General features: G+C 42.7%; 1 protein-coding gene across 1 annotated transcript in view; it reads left to right on the top strand.

Moving 5' to 3' along the window:
- Positions 1-6,407: 6,407 nt before the first annotated feature.
- Positions 6,408-18,042, top strand: part of kdrl (kinase insert domain receptor like) — a 218,345-nt gene continuing 206,710 nt past the window's right edge. Inside the window, exon 1 of the mRNA XM_038775502.1 lies at positions 6,408-6,826. Within this exon, the coding sequence (XP_038631430.1) occupies positions 6,757-6,826 (70 nt within the window). The 5' untranslated portion in view covers positions 6,408-6,756. The remainder of the gene's footprint in view (positions 6,827-18,042) is intronic.

The following is an 18,042-nucleotide window of genomic DNA, read 5'->3' as shown; positions in this document are numbered from 1 at the left end:
TGGAGGAATTACGGACAGCGAGGGAGAGAGAGAGGAGGCAGGACATGCTCCCAATGGTGCAGCCATGGCTGCCGGTCCTGCCACTGGCAGGGCTGGCTGCGGGTTGGGATGGTCTGCCAAGGTCGAAGGAGAAGCGGGGGTAACCAGGCCGGCACCAAGCACCCAATGGAATGCCATGCTCCGGTCCCTCGACAGCGGTATTAATGCATTCTATTCCGCACGTAAAATGCACACCGTTGGCATATAATTAACGGGCCCAACCCAGCATTCTCTGGGGCCCCCATGATGCACCGTCTCCACCAGGAATAATTACCGATGTTCAGGTTCACTTGTAGTTTTAAAAATCGGTAAACAGACATCATGGCTGCTGAGGGAGAGAGAGATGCATGTTCCCAGAGGCGCGACCGTGAGCTGCCGGTCCTGTCACTGCAGGTCTGGCAGGCCCCCTCCAGTCTGCTCTCTCTCTGCAGTTTTGTGTCGCCTTCTCCTGGGGGGGGGGGGGTCATGGGAACAGAAGGGGGAACAGAAAATGCACAGCGTGAGGCAGTCGGACATGGGCCGCACATGGGGTGGGCAACTATTGGCCTGCGTATGCAGGGCACCCAGCCGTGGTGGGCAGCATGGAAGTTGGCATGTGGTGCAGGGTGGGGTGCAAGCAGACTGCCAGCAGGTGGGATTTGATCGCCCCCTGGGTGGGATGGAGGGTGGGTAAAAAGTGTGGCACAGGGGTTGGTGCCAGGGTCATAGTGCTGATTACTCATTCTGGCCGCCCCAAGGTGGTCGGGCAGCTTCTTACAGCACTGCTGGCCGGTCCTGGAAGTGGGGCCCTACAGCGCTCACAGCCACTGCCACCTGCGCCCAGGCCCGGTGTATGGCGGAATGTGGCATTCTTCTTCACACCCTGGGGAGTAGGGTGCCCCACCTCTCCTCCACGGCATCCGACAGGGTCTCCAGCTCCGCGTATGCGAACTGTAGTGCCGCACTCCGGGGTGCCATATTCTTGGCTGGAATGAGTGTTTATGGGGAATGGAGTGCTTATATGTGGCTGCAATTTGTCAGCCTTGAGTGTCAATCCTGACCCTGGTGAATTGGACGCCATTTTGCATTGGAATTGCACTAGTTCCACATGGTGCTGGTGCTAGCCCATTAATGGATCCTGAATTGTTCTGCGAATGGCGTCGTTTTCGGGGTCATAGAATATCATCGTTTCAGTCCCGGCGTCAGCACTTAGTCTCACAAACAGAAAATCCGGCCCACAATGTTTTGGCCTCAGCTGCTTCCTGTGGCAGTGAATTGCATAGGATTACCACTCTCCTCACCTCAGTCCTGAAAGGCCGCATGATTAGACAATGGTCTGGACAGCAAATATAATCCTAACTAACTCAGTCTCTCCTCATACATCTGTATGAGTCCCTGTATAATTGTAGCAAGACAGCCCTGTCCTGTACTCAAATCCTCTCACTGTGGGGGCCAGCTTATAATTTGCCTTTCTTTACTGCCTGCTGCATCTGCATGCTTACCTTCAGGGACTGGTGTACTGGAACACCCAGGTCTCTTTGTACATTCCCCTCTCTTAATTTATAGCCATTCAGATAATCTACCTTTGTACCTTCCAAAGTGGATAACCTCACATTTATCCAAATTATACTGCATCTGCCATGCATTTGCTCACTCACTCTGTCCATCCAAATCACACCGAACCATCACTGCGTCCTTCTCACAGCTCAAGCTCCCATCCACCTTTGTGCCATCTGCAAATTTGGAGAAATTACATTTAGTTCCCTCATCTAAATCATTGATATATATTGTCAATAGCTGGGGTCCTAGCACGGTCCCTGCAGTACCCACTAGTCACTGCCTGCCATTCAGAAAAAGACCCATTTATTCTTACTCTTTGTTTCCTGTCTGCCAACCAGTTTTCTTTCCATCTCAATCCTATTCCCTATCCACCTTCATCTCTTTAAATAGTGTTTCCCACTCTATTATATCCAACTTGCACATCCTGCCACCGTAGTTTGCTTTATGAAGTTTCAGGACCCTAGTCTCAGAATCAATTACCTCAGGGCAGCATGGTGGCGCAGTGGGTTTGCCCTGCAGCCTCACGGCACCAAGGTCCCAGGTTCAATCCCGGCTCTGGGTCACTGTCTGTGTGGGGTTTGCACATTCTCCCCGTGTTTGCTTGGGTTTCGCCCCCACATCCCAAAGATGTGCAGGGTAGGCTGATTGGTCACGATAAATTGCCGCTTAATTAGAAAAAATGAATTGGGTACTCTAAATCTATAGAAGAAAAAAAAGAATCAATTACCTCACGCTCCAGCTTGATGAAAAATTCTATCATATTATGATTGCTCAGCCCCAAGAGGTCTCGCACAGTAAGCGGTAGCATTGTGGATAGCACAATTGCTTCACAGCTCCAGGGTCCCAGGTTCGATTCTGGCTTGGGTCACTGTCTGTGCGGAGTCTGCACATCCTCCCCGTGTGTGCGTGGGTTTCCTCCGGGTGCTCCGGTTTCCTCCCACAGTCCAAAGATGTGCAGGTTAGGTGGATTGGCCATGCTAAATTGCCCTTAGTGTCCAAAATTGCCCTTCGTGTTGGGTAGGGTTACTGGCTTATGGGGATAGGGTGGAGTTGTTGACCTTTGGTAGGGTGCTCTTTCCAAGAGCCGGTGCAGTCTCGATGGGCCGAGTGGCCTCCTTCTGCACTGTAAATTCTATGATAATCTATGATAAGATTGCCAACTATTCCTTTCTCATTACACAATACCTAGCAGCCTAGGATGATTTGTTCTCTAGTTGGTTCCTCAACGTATTGGTCCAGAATACCATCCCATATTCATTCCAGGAATTCCTCTTCCAAGGCATATGACTAATTTGATGAATCCGTAATTTTTATGGGGAAGGGAAATTAATGTTTGCACAATTATATTACTTATACACAGAACAATCATACTCACTTAATCCTCTGCACTGAAGATGCTGTATGCCTGCTCCAGTTCAAAATGTTCTTCCAGCATTTATTTTATAACAACAAAACCACTTTCTGGATTTCAAAAAGCAACATTAAAAATACTTTTTGCTGTGACAGGTACAAGTTCAGGTCAGATCTAACTGTCTTTAGATTTCGGAGCCCAGAGGAGATCTGAGCTTTTTTAATTTTTAAGTTATAAATGAATTTGATAACTGTCTTTCATGACCGGGCGGCACAGTGGTTAGCACTGCTGCCTCGCAGCGCCAGGGACTCAGGTTCAATTCTGACCTTGGGTGGCTGTGTGGAGTTTACACATTCTCGCCGTGTCTGCGTGGGTTTCCTCCGCGTGTTCTGGTTTTCTCCCACAGACCAAAGATGTGCAGGTTAGATGGATTGGCCATGTTAAATTGCCCCTAAGTGTCCAAGGTTGGGTGGGGTTACAGGGATAGGGTGGGGGACTGGGCCTAGGTACGGTGGTCTTTCAAAAGTTGAGTGCAGACTCGATGGGCCGAATGGCCTCCTTCTGCACTGTCATGATTGTACGGTTCAGTGATTCTATGTAATGACATTATCAGACTGCACCAAGCTGTGCCATGATGTCTACTTTGTGCTCAAAATACTAATGTACTGAGTGTTTAAGCCCAGTTATAATATACAGCATAATTGATGATCATAGGCAATGGTGTAACAGCAATTCTAGAGGTTAGCATATTGTAAATCACATGTGAGATTTTGTTTTCTTGAGTTTACATTTTTATAAATTACAATACATTCAAATATTTTATGAACATATTCCCTATCTAAAACTTTATTTCCTGTCATTTTTCTTTCATATTTTTCTGTCACTGTTTTCCCAGGCATGGAAACTGTATTGTAACCTGTGGCATTGTAATTACAACATCTCTCCAGTGGTGGCACTGAATCACCTCAGTCTTGCATCTCCCAACTCTGGTCTGTAATGCAAAGAATTTGGTCCAACCAACTCTATCACTCTTGTTTCCCCAATTGCTGCATGCTTTGCCATTTAACTTTAAAATGTAATATAAATTCAAGCATCATATAAAAATAAGGACAGGATGTATGACTATAAAATCGGAACAAAATTCATCTGTGCATCCTGGACAAATTATATCCCTGCTTTATTTACCATTGGTTTGGGTATATTTGTAACAACTACCCCAATATGTTAATATAGTCAACTTAGCACAAGTAGACGCAGCTCCTCATGAGCAATGCTGCAGGATACCAAATTATATATATGCATAACTTATCATTTATGTACCAATTCCTAATTTGTAAATAAATCCAGCAAACATGCTCGCTGGTGGTTCTGAGGTTTAATCCAGTAAACATCTGAATCATCCAGACCAAAATGACCAGCTAACTGGTTACCGACAGCAATCAGAAACAAGCTAGCAACCATTAGACGCCACCCATACAAAGCCAATAGCCAACCGCAAGAAATGCCTGTTTAACTTCAGCAGCTATCTAAATTAGCGGCTGTCAGTTAACCGCCACGTACAGTAGCAGTCAACTAGCCACCAGAAGTCAACCAAATGCCAGCAACGTGCCACAAGAGCAGGTATGCTGTCATCTCCATTCAGCCATGACAACACACCAGACTTCAACCAGGCACCGCCCAGGTTGGTGAGACCTGGAAGCCTGGGGGAAACATCAGCGGCTTGAAAGAATTGTAAACTGCTAGGACGGTGTGATGAGAGGCTGTAAGTTGAAAATCAATTTGGTGAGAGTGGGCCTTAAAAGACAAAGATGAAAGGTTGGACTCTGGTGGCACGTGACTATTAGAAAAAAATTAAGGCTTGGAAGTCTGGGGGAGATTTTGGTATGCTGAGATTGACCTGTGGAAGAAACTGAAGTACAGATTGTAAAAAAAGTAATTACACCAATTGTTTTTTTTTTACAGACCTACAGAAACAGATTTTATTCATACCCATATGTCAGCACTCCCATTTATGCTGCTGATGTTTGGTCGAATGAATTGACGGGTTCAGAAACATTCTACTTTCAATCTGTTGTGTGCTGAGTTAGCTGTCCTTAGCCATGCTGCTGGTTAGAGTACTGAAATTGTCTTCAAGGCGAGGGAAAGTATTAAGTCTTCTAACTTCGCTTTAAAGAAGCGATCTAAGATAAAAAAGAGGAAGGACAAATTGAACAACAATCACTTAGAATGTATAAGGTAAACAGCCAATTGATAGAGACCCGAAAAAAGAAAAAAGAAAATATAAGGACAAATTTGAGAAAAATGATAATCTCAAAATGAAGAGAACAAGGAAGGAGTGAAATAAATCAAATTAAATCAGTAGAGTAGATCCAAATTGATGGAAAATTACAAAACAATTTATTAACAAAAGGCAGAATGGAGATAGTGATCAATATGAAACACACTAAAACTAAGGAACCTTTATTTACCATTGGTTGGGTATTTCTGTAGCAACAACCCCAGTATGTTAATATATTCAACTTGGCACAAATACACTCTTACGTCTGGATCACAAGGTTGTGGAATTGAGCCCATACCAAGACTGGAGCTTCTAATCTAGGCTGATATTTTAGTTCAGTATAGAAGGATTGTTGCATTCTTAAAACTGATATCTTTTGAATTAGACATTGAAAATCTGCCTGCTCTAAGAACACCATTACCCCACTCAAAAGAAGTGTGGGGAGTGTTTTCCCAGTGTCAAGCCAAATCTGCCAATCATTGCCACCTAAAAAAGCTGATAAACTATCCATTATTTTGATGTTTGATGACTATTACTGACACAAATTAACCACGGTTAACGCGGTTGCTGACGTAATGATAATCACTGGAATTTAAGTAATTCGCTGCACCTAGTAACTGAGTCCTTTGTATGGCTTAATACGGTGAAATATAAATGCAAGCTTTCCTTTCTTTCTATCCCTTAAAAGTACCATGTGACAAAATAGTGCAGTGACATATATGATGTAAATTTCCTTTCTTAATGGAAAAACTGAAAAATCCGTATGATAAAAGCAGCAGTGCAAAAGGTGAAAGAAAATAAAGTGTAAGTGGAAATAAGATGTGCTGAAGTAAAGTGAGAAGAGAAATCAAAGACAAAAAGCACTGAAAAACAATAGCGTTACAGTAGGAAAATAAGTTTATGTGTGCAATCATATTCGGCAACTTCGAGCTGTGCTTGGGAAATTAAGGATGTGATTTTGTTTTTGGTTCTAAGAAAGTTGATATAAGAAAGAAAAAGAAAACACAAGCAAATAACACAGAAGAGCTTGGGAGGTGTATTTGAACCCTTAGAGTATAAAATGAAAGCATCCAAATTTTGCTGCAGTGTATTTAATAGTAGTAGCTCACATTGCTGCTGTTTTGAGTTCTGACAGTAAATGGGCTCCCTCTGGCAGTAGCTGACGTAGCTGCTTTCCGCTGTTTTACACTATAAAGGATCTGAAGGCTGAAAAACAGCCCAGCACCACCACCTAAACTCAGCTCAGATTTCATTGAACTGTGCAGCCAGATAGGAAACAACCAAGCAACTTTGAACAATGTTCTTATCCCTCAGTGGAATTGGCTTTGTGGTGGAGTCATGATGAAGCATTTGGGAGTTTTAAGAGCTGTGGGAAATTGAAAGTTTCATAAAGTGAGAAACTCAAGACCTGACACAGAAAGAGACACAGCACCTGCCTCTTGGGATCTTTTTTAAGTGCATAATCTGCATTGTACTGAAACTTCTGCAGGAATCTTATTGGAATTACACATTGAACAGATCCAGGATAGAAATATCCATTTCAGCTGGAATGAAAATGTTGCCTGGATTTTTCACTGCAGCAGTTTTTTATATTCAATGGAGATTCATTTTGATGCAAGGTAAGAAAATACAAAAACAATGAAAGCTCTGATTATTAATCATATATTAGTGTAGAATCAATTGTATTTGTTTGCTTACTTTTGTTGCAGAATAGCATGCTTGTAATGGTATGTAAACACTTCCTAGCCTCTCGCCTGGAGTGATGAATTTTTCAGACATATTCACACTGGCGTTCTCTCAGTGACGAGGGTATTTGTGAAATAGCACACAATTAAAGTCATAATTCACATATTTGTTTAAATATTAGCTTGTTTTGAAGTTCCTGTATGCTTTCTGCCTTTTTGTTAACTTTCAGCCCAGTTAAGTTATTTGTCCAAAAAGTTGGTTTCTGTTAACCCTTCACCCGCTAAACAAGCACTAATGTGGTTAACAAAGCAAATGTTTTGACTGATGTGCTCATGGTTTTTCATTCAGGATTTGATGACTTGACTCCCCATTCCCTCAGGTGTCTAAAACTTGTAACTTGCTGAACAAATGTTCCGAGTCTAGGAGGAATAATGTAACAGGTCCATGACATGAAGAATAGTAAATCTACACAATCTATTAAATTGCTTGATTACGCACATCTAGTGCTGAACTGAAGGAGCAAAGGGTAATGCGAGTCAAAACAGTAAGTTACACAAGAGCAACTTCCTTGTCTGTATTGATTTTCAATTAAGTATCAACAATAGGAGGTAAATCTCCTTCTTTCAAACCCATCAAATACGCTCTGTTTATGTCAAAACCACTTGTGTACAAGGAGCACTGATTGCAATTGAAAGAGTGATTCAAAGCCCTAGCCTACATGCATGCTCAGATTGTTAGATTTTCTGCAAACTCAGGACACAAATTGGGCTGTAAATAATAGGGGAATCTGATTATAGGCAATGTGTCAGAGCAGACTGCAAAGTTATTCAAGGATGGATATAATTAGTGTAAGGAGCGCATCAGCAATTAGGTAACTATGTCCAACGATGCAAAGGAAATTTGAAATAAAGGCAAAGTAAATCGATTGAGATTACGGTTTTGGTTTTAAAAAAACTTCCCGAGACCCTATCAACTGGAGAAAGTGTCTATCCTCACATCCGTGTAGATCCATTTTCATCCGAGTTTTTTACTGATATTATTATCTTTCTTACACTATATTATCTATATTATGTTGTCATTATTATTTATAATAATGCTTGCATTTATATATATCATGTTGAAATATCATAAAAGATTATATACAATGGAGTTCTGGAGTTCAGTCATTATTTTTATCCAGTTAAACATGTCATTCTGCACATACAACATGCCCCAAATAACGTAATACCAACACTTCATGTGAATTTGGTAATATTTGTTGGGGGAGAAATATCAGCAAAGGTCTTGGAAAACTCACTGCTTCCTTTAAATAGTGCAATCGACCTTCAACATCTCCCTGAATCACTTGGATAGGCAAGTATGTTCGTGGTTAGCTACCTCATCCAAAGATTATGGGAATAAAACAGAATCCCGTTTTGGCCACGTTTAGCCAGTGTTTCTTGGTGCCTGCAGCACCATGAATGACCCCACTGTCAAATGGTACTCTGTTTTTATTTTGGCCTTGGCGTGGAACGCCCTGCCGAGGTCCCAATTACCTCGTTACCTGCACTGACGAGAGATCGGGGTGCCATTTTTAAATGTCCCCCCCAATCTCATAAACCACCTCGGACACCCCATTATAGCCTCTGGATCATCCCCCCCCCCCCCCCCCACTGCCCCAACACCCCATCGTACCCATTAGGGGGTCCTCAAGCCCCCACTCACCCAACCTCATCAGGGCAGGGCACTCTTGAGCCCATTCTCTGACGGTACCAACCTGGCACCTTAGCACTGCCAACCTCGCAGTGCCATCTGGGCACCTGCCAAGATGACACTGCCAAGGTGCCCAGTTGCCAAGATGCCCAAGTGCCAGCGGAGTACCAGAGTACCACATGCCCAGAGCCTGACCGCCGTGGGTCTCCGATGGCCTGGCAGACCCCCCAGGTGCTTTTACACCTGGTCCACGTTTGTATGGCCCAGTGCTAAATGGTACTCTGGCGAGATCTCCCAGACACAGCTTTTGTTCCTGGGCCTCAGGAGCATCGGGTGCCAACATATTTAAATGAGCCCATCTGCTTACTTAACTATGTAAATTTGGATCTCACCCAACTAGGGTATGATCTAAGCCGTGGCGTTTGTGAGATCTTGTTAGATCAGATTTAATGACCTCGCCTCATCACCGGGTCTGGCACAATGAGGCCGTTCAATCGCGTCCTATATATTTGCTTCTGAAAAATTTGTTTATAAGTGCTTTTAACTGCATTTTCACCTTATATTTAAACCTATAAAAACCTATGAACCATTTGAATTTGAGTGAGCATTTAATTGAATATGTTAATACTACTTAACCAATGATAGTCATCATCAGGAGTTCCCAGTTTCAAACATCTGCTACCTCACCTTACTGAATATCTAAGACACAAATGATGGTTTGTTTTCTTGGGCTTGAAAAAGTTACACTGTCGTCCAATAACATATGCATTTTTCTGAAATTCCTCTTCACACTGCTTTCCTGTGAACAAGTTAAACGAACAACAACTCCACTAACATAATAGACACTAGAATTTCAGACCACTGTTAAGTATTTGTATGCTATTATTCTACAACAAATATTTTGAAAACTTCTATGAGTTACATAATTTGACAAGAAAGGTTCACCTCTCTGCTCTGTAATGTAGTTCTAGAACAAACAACACATATAGAATCACTTTTATATCATGCCAGATGTCTTCTGATATAAATTAATATGGGTTTTGTGGACCTACACCGGGATTTTATGTTGCATGCCCTCATGAATAACTCTGTCTTGAAGACAGGAAATGTAATTCATTCCCTCCACTTTTCCATTCCACCACTCTATTCTCAACTGACTCTTGCAGTAGCAAGGCACCTAAATTAACTCATATTCAATGGCAGTAACTTTAATATGCTTCATGAGTGTCGGCTCAAATTCTGCTCAGAAGAGCTGTCTGTCCTCAAATTGTGCCAGAGTGACCATTGATGAAACATTAACTAGCAAGTGATAAAATTCCTATCATGTAAGATACCATGTTAAACATCTGATGAACATTGTTGATATTGCGCAGTTCCTGAAGAAAGCATTTTGTAAAGACACTCATGTCAACATGCGACAATGACATTGCTGAAAATACCTATTATGAATCAGCTACATTCCCTTGTAAGGTAATTTCACATTATGGGGAAATTTTCTCTTAATGCCTCCAGCATTTCCGACTAGAATTTTTCAATGCTTTGTAATCTCCACGCTGACCAGGTAGCACTCTAAAGAATAAGAACAATTTTGTGCTTCCAACAAGGAGCCACGTTGGAAGTGGGGATGGATCTGAGAATTGGAGCTACATTATTATAACCCGAAGTGTGGTTTGTGACTCCTTCGAGCCTAGCTCCTGTGTTGGAGCATGAAATGCTAACCTTTATCTAAACTATTATTCAAGAGATTTCATGTTAATTTCCCTTGGGTGATAAAAAAAAAATAAACTTATAAAAGTGTCCTCCTGGAATAGTTGAGAATATCTTTAGTTGCCTGATAACATTGTGGAAAATTCCCCATAGTTTGCAGTAAATAGCACTTGAGAGAAAATATTTCTCAGCTTTGTAATTACCTCAATGGCTTCAAATACATTTAGGGTGAGAAAAAGAAAGCCTGAAAAAAAGAAAAACATTGAACAAATTGATAATTTCCTCTCAGTATATAGTCACATTCTGTCCAATTGGTTATTTTTTAGAACCAAAGCACTCTTGCTTATACATAATAATCTTTATTATTCTCACAAGTAGGCTTACATTAACACTGTATTGAAGTTACTGTGAAAATCCCCTAGTCACCACACTCCGGCGCCTGTTCGGGTACACAGAGTGAGAATTTTTAGAATGTTCAATTCACCTAACAAGCATGTCTTTCGGGACTGTGGGAGAAAACCGGAGCACCCGGAGGAAACCCATGCAGACATGGGGAGAACCAGCAGAGTCCGCACAGTAATCCAAGCGGGAATCGAACCTGGGACTCTGGCACTATGAAAATTACCATATATACATTAACACCAGATGAGGAACAGGTTATACCCCCAGCCCCTTAGCTCAGTAGTTGGTAACACTTATTATTCAGGCTTTCATAGAATGAATAGCTATGTTGGCTTTGCATCAGAGCTTTCTAGTGCCAATTGATGTTTTGCATTGTTTTGTTTTACGTATAAAATGTTAAAAACTGAACAAAAATATTTTTAAAAACTACGCAGCTACTCCTCAAGGCTTTTCCTTGCCTGGCTGGTGCTCTGTATCTACAAAGCTGAAAGAACAAATCCTTTTATAAGAGCTTCCATCTTACTGAGGATGCTTCAGGCTACCCCATATCCTACAACCTGCCTTGAAAACACTGCTCACATTTTGACAGCTGTGAGAGATTGTACCACAGCAACTGAGACAATCCACAGCATTCTGGAACAACAACTTTCCAAATAAAACAACACCCAACATTTTTTTTAAATCATCCACTTTCAATGGCAGAGGTGATAATCTCATAACATGAACAAGAGGAGGAAGGGAGGTAACCAGACCAATAACCCAAGAGATAAAAGGACAAAGAATGTTTAAATTACAAAGCAAAACCCCATCCATGAATAGTAGCAATGAAAACTTGGAGGTGTATTATGAAGGGATAACAATCCTAAAGATATATGCATGTTTTAACCTGCTTCCAGTCCTTTTCTAATATACAAAACATGCTAAGTGTTCATTTGTGTTGACGTTGGTAAGAAATTTGAAGTATGCACGTGTGCCCTTCTGAGGTTACACAAAGACAGTAGCCTTTGAAAGTAAAACATTACCATTCCCCTTAACCAGTTCACTTACAATATAGATTCAACTTCGTCTTCCCAGTTTGTTGTGTGGCCAACCGCAAAATTAAACTCAGGCTGCCTATGTTTCCAGCCTTCAACTTTGGGAACTCTGTAAACAGTTTTAAAGTTGTCATAAAATGAGATGGCTCTCTTGTAAAACCAGTTTTTAAATGGCATTACTTGTGGTGAGAGAATGCACCAGACCACTTCCAGCACCTGGGACAAGAGAAGTGAGCCAAATAAATGAACTGTGTTGATAGCACTCCGCAACATTGTTGGAGTCTAACCACAGAAGGAGTTCCTAAGGTGGTGCTGACAGTATCTGATACTTCTCAGGTCAAGGAGGGGGTGGGGGGGCATCGTTTTCTGATGAAGGAATTAGGCTCTCAAACAGTCCCGGCAGACTGATGGCCAAGATCTTAAAAGTACAGCAGAACTGCACTAGTTTAAAGAAATTCCAAAATAAACATTCTCTGCATGACCCACCATAGTGCTGTGACAATGAATTCCAATAACCTAGCTTAAAAAGTGCAGCAAAAGCAAGCTGAAAGTTAAAAGTTAACAGAGGTATTGTTCCAGTTTCTGTAAAGACTTGCACCTTAACCTGGGCTATTTTGTTTGAAGTCTTCAGGACACACTTTTTGCAGTAGATGGCAGTTAATTGACACTGTGCTTGCGGAAATGTATATTTAAAGGGCTCAGACATTGGGTGAGATTATCCCTAAAATTTGCAGAGGCTGATGATGCGCTGGAAAAGCTGTGCGCCCACTGACGGCAAAGGTGGCTTTACCCGCCACATGGTGCCGCACTTAGTGCCAAAAATATTCATCCACTTGTTCCACACCTTATTGCTGGTGGGGTGGGCAAATCAGAAGCTGCCCGCCTTCACCTCAGCGCTGCCATCACCAGGGCGCCACATTTAAAGGCCATCCCAGTGCACCGCCGCTACACTTCTCATTCTGCCAGGAAATCTACCCTACAATTCTACCACGCCCCCCTGGAGGGACTCCTCCACCCTGCGCAGGCCCAACATGACATAATCTACCTGCTCTCAGGGTGCAAATCTGGCAGCAAAGTCACGCCCAGCATGGGAGACTGTGACAGCGGAGATCAGTGTCAGCGCCCTGCAGAAGAGGACAGCCACCTAGTGCCGCAAGAGAATGATCCATCCCTTCCTTTCTACCAAGGTAAGTCTCTCTTCTCATCCCTCACAAATCTCACACTCACAGCCAAATCACACTTCCATGAGGATCTCACTCAGGCACAGGGATGCCAGAACTCAAGGCCATCGCGGACTTCGAGGACAGAGCCAGCAAGCTGGCCGAGGAGGATGTTGACCCCTCCTACGCTGAAAGTGAAGTCAGTGGTGATAGAACAAGTGATGATCCTGCACTGCATCATCCTTCAGACATTAATGTTGTGAGTCATGTCGCCTGTTTCTGTCGTGCACTGATCATAGAATCATAGAATTTACAGTGCAGAAGGAGGCCATTCGGCCCATCTAGTCTGCACTGGCACTTGGAAATAACACCCTACTCAAGCACATGCCTCCACCCTATCCCCGTAACCCAGTAACTCCACTTAACCATTTTGGATACTAAGGGCAATTTAGCATGGCCAATCCACCTGACCTTATTTAAATGCAGTGAATGGATCTGAATCAATCAGTGTTCTTTTTAAAATAATGAATTAATCCAAAGACACTCAGAACTTTATTTTATTTCCTGTCAATGTGGCTCCTGTAGTCTTCCCATGGATACTGGTTTAGTTGGCATGGAAGGTGCAAGAGCAAAGGGTGATGGATTGGGGCATGGGCTGGCATGGTTTCACACTAAATTTGCAATGGGGTTGTAAAGGCCGAAGGGAGTAGGTAGGGGGCATGAGGTGGCATGAGTAGGCATGAATGGGGAATGGGGAGTGTGCAGGGATGAGGGCATACAAAGGGGTGAGAACTACAGACTAGAGGGCTGCTTTTGGGGTTTTTTTGTGTGGCTGGGACAAAGTGCCAGATCAGCAAGGCTAACCTTTTTCCCAGCCTGATCCCACACTCAGCAGGCTATGCTGCCTCTGAACGGTTTGTGGGTCAGCAAGCACGGCTGCCATTATCGCCCCCTACCCTAGAATGAACATTGGAACTTCCAGGGCTATTATTTAAGAGTCGGATTTGCAAAGCCCTGAATTCCCCTGGCTCTGCACTCCTACTCCAGGAACAAAAATTCCAGGCCTCACTTGAAATGGCGAACAACCAAAAGGTGAGTGATGATTTCTCTGTAAAATAAAAAACACTGGTATAGTCTTAACGGGTTGAAAAATCTATTCATGGGTGGCATGGTAATGCAGTGGTTAGCACTGCTGCCTCACGGCACCAAGGACGCAGGTTCGATCCCGGCCTGTGTGGGTCTCACCCCAAAACCCAAATGTGTGCAGGGTTGCTGGATTGGTCATGTCGATTTGCTCCTTAAGTGGAAAGAAATAATTGGGTATTCTAAATTTATTGGAAGAAGAAAAATCTATTCCTGTGCAAAGTTTATGATGCTAGGCATTTCATCACATGTGACAGGGGCGTAAGATATAGAACAGCTCACATAAATGATTAAAAATTGTGCCCATCCTTGACTCCATAAAGCCTACAATAGTATGGTTCCTTTTTTTTATTTCCTTGCATACTGAGACATTTTGCATCTCTGTTATATTTAGTATCACTGATTATATAAAGAAATAATTTTAATTAATTCATGGAATGTGGACATCAGCAGCAGAACAAAAATTTACTTTTGCCCTTGAGAATTAAGGTGATGATTGTTTTGTTATGCTCTTGACGTAGCATAAGCTGCTTCCTTGATGTGTACTCTGACAAAGGAAGATTCAGGCTTGAAGATAGCTTTAACACATTTATTAAAGTGTTAACAATTCTCCTACTTGGATTCAACTCTCCTGTTAATCCTGCGATAGCTACTCAGACTGATGAACCAGTCTGCTACAATCCACGTGGTGGGTGTGATGTGTTTCAAATCAACCCTGTCTACTCACTGAGTGTCTCCACTGGATAGAGGAAGATCATGTGTGCTGTGTTCTTATATATGGGTTGGTGTGATGCCCCCCTGTGGTAGTGTCACCTCTGTGTGTGTCGTGAATGCCCATTGGTCGTGTCCTATCTTACTGACCTATTGGTTGAATGTCTGTGTGTCATGTCTCTGGTGCTCCCTCTAGTGTCTAGCTAGTCTAGGTGTATTTACATGAACCCCTTGTGTACTTACAGTGATGCATATCACCACAATGATGAACTGCCATTTTGAACTTGGAGTGAAGGCACAAGGCACATAGTGCTGTTAAGAGAGGGAGTTCCAGGATTTTACCCAGTAATGATGAAGGAGCAATAATATATTTCCATGTCAGAAGGATGTGTGGCTTGAGGGTAATAGTGTTCACATGAGCCTGCTGTTCTTTGAGGACAGAGAGGTCACATGTTTGGGAAGTGCTGTCGAAGAAGCCTTAGGGTGGTTACTGCAATACATCATGCAGATGGTACATTTAACACCATGTTGGTGGAACAAGTAGACTCTTAAGGTGGTGGATAGGGTGCCTATCATGTGCGTTTCTTAGACTTAAATATGTTTTGAGCTTTTTGAGTATCACTGGAGGCTCATTCATCCAACACACTCCTAATTTGAGTCTTATAGAAGATGGAAAGGCTTTGGAGAGTCAGGAGGTGAAAAACTCACTGAAGAATGCCCAGCCTCTGCCCTATTCTTCCAGCCACAATATTATGGTAGCTGCTTCAGATAAGTTCCCAATGGTGCCCCCCCCCCCCCCCCCCCCCCAGGATATTGATGTTGGGAGATTCAGTTTTGGGAATGTTATTGAATGCCAAGTGGTGAGGCCCTCTTGTTGGAGGTGGTCATTGTCTGGCAGTTGTGTGGCACTTTCCACCTATCAGCCCAAGTCGGAATGTTGACCAGGACATGAACCATTTCATTACCTTCAAAACCTTCAACAACCACAGCCATCTTTCTTTGTGTTAGGTTTAACTCCAGCCAGTGGAGAATTCCCCCCCCCCCCCCCCCCCCCCCCCCCCCCTCCGATTCCCATGGACTTGAATTTTGACCCTGGCTCCTTGATGCCACTCTTGTTCAAACACTGCCTTCATTTGGACAGTCACTCTCACCTCAGCCCTTAAATTCAGTACTTTTGTTCACATTTGGATCAATGCCATAATGTGGTCTGAAGCCAAATGACCATGGCGGAACCCAAACTGAGCACCGATGAGCAGGTTATTGGGAAGTAAAAAATAGTACTGTTGATGACATCTTCCATCAATTTGCTGATGATTCCGAGTAGTCTGATGGAAGTAACTGGCCAGATTGGCTTTGTCCTGCTTTCTATGGACAAGGCATATTGGGCAATTTTCCAGACAGCTTGGTGGTGTGGTAGCTGAACCGGGTGGCTAATAGATGGGAAAATAAAAAAAGTTCTATTTTTGACTTTTAAGTTTAAAACACTTCAGCTTTGGTATAAGATCCTTTCTCATTCCTTGTGGTGCTGCACTGTTATTTCAAATCAAAATAAGACTAGTTGCTGTGGCATAAAATGAAAAAACTACAGAGACAGGAAATAGTCTGTGACCAGTCTACACAATAGATAAGGGAATTCCGCAAATTATTCCTACTGCTCTCAAGCTGTGACAAAGGATTTCCTCCCTAAGTGTTCAATAGATAAGTGGGTCAGAGCTCAACATTTTATAAGATTTGTAGTCGTTTTGCCTCCAATTTACTTAACCTTTAATTTGGTGTTTATTTAAATGTGTCATAGTTCTTGTTGAAATTCAACAGGATATGAAAAAGATACTAGCCCCAAGTGATGCTGTGACCAATGTTTTATTTTGCTTCAAGTTGTAGAATGTAAATTGTCAAAACTGAAATAAATAACAATGAGTGCTACTCAGTAATAGCAATGCACTACATCAAAGAATTATCTCAATCTGAGATCAACAATAATATCCATGTCAGCTCCCTGTTTTGGACCTGTAAATCCAGTTTCTAGTTGAACGTCGGATAATTTGTCTAAAGTGCAAGCTATATGCTCAGAGAGGTTGAAATCAGGCTGTGTGACATTAGTAACAACCTTATTAATGCATCTAAGCGAAATGCCCTTATCCTGCTGTTTTAACAAAGAGTCAAAGACATTTATTTTCAATGCTAGTATTAACTAGGCTCAATTAACGTAGCACTCATATATCTTTGTCATAAAGTAGAGTTCAAATTCCCCATCACCCCTTGACTTGAGCACATCATCCAGACTGATCCTTCAGTACATTTCCGTAGGTGCCAGATTTTGAATAGATACATGAAACCAAACCCTTGCCTGTCATTTAGGGTAGACTAATATACCAAAAAGAACTCTTACAGCTCTATTTGAACTCTCTATTGAACTCTCCCAGCTTTCTATGCCATTAACAGTATTAAAAACAAATTCAATAATTGGTCATTACGTTTTCTGTCAGTACATCCTTTGTTCATTTGGGTGGGGCTGCCCTCAATCTATTAATTCCTATTGATCAATTCATAGCCAGAGAATCACCACCACAAAATCCATGGAATCCCTACAATTCAGAAGGAGGCCATTCGGTCCATCGAGTCTGCACCGACTGTTCGAAACAGCACTATACTTGCATCCACTCCTCCAGCCAATCCATCTAAACTGCTCTTCTTTGGACACTAAGGGCAATTTAGCATGGCCAATCCACTTAATCTGCACATTTCTGGGCTGTGGGAGGAAATCGGAGCATCCGGAGGAAACCCATGCAGACATGGGATGAACATGCAAACTCCACAACAGACCATCATCGAAGGCTGGAATCGAACCCGGGTCCCTGGCACTGTGTGGCAGCAGTGCTAACAACTGTGCCACTGTGCCACACTGCAATAGTTTCTCTCACTGCCATCCAATATTACCTTTGAAGCCCCCCCCAAAGGTGTATCCTTGACCCTATTCACATCTGCATTTGGCCATTTGGGGATATCTTCCAGTGACAAAATTTCAAGTTCTGCATCTACACTGATGACATCCAGTTTAACTTTACTACCACCTTTCTCAAATCCTTCAGCGTTTCTGATTTGCCAAATTGCTTGACCAACATCCTGTCCTGGATTAGTTGAAATTTCCAGCAATTAAATAATGGAAAGATGGAAGCCATTGGGTGGAATTTACATATGAACTACACGCACATGAATTAGGAGGAGTAGGCCAATCGACCCCTCAGCCCGATCTGCCATTCAATAAGATCATTGCTGATTTGCATGTAACTTAAACCTCAC

This window comes from Scyliorhinus canicula, chromosome 17 (genome assembly GCF_902713615.1).
Source record: "Scyliorhinus canicula chromosome 17, sScyCan1.1, whole genome shotgun sequence".
In the NCBI taxonomy this organism is placed as follows: domain Eukaryota; kingdom Metazoa; phylum Chordata; class Chondrichthyes; order Carcharhiniformes; family Scyliorhinidae; genus Scyliorhinus; species Scyliorhinus canicula.
This window is presented reverse-complemented; position numbering and strand designations above follow the sequence as displayed.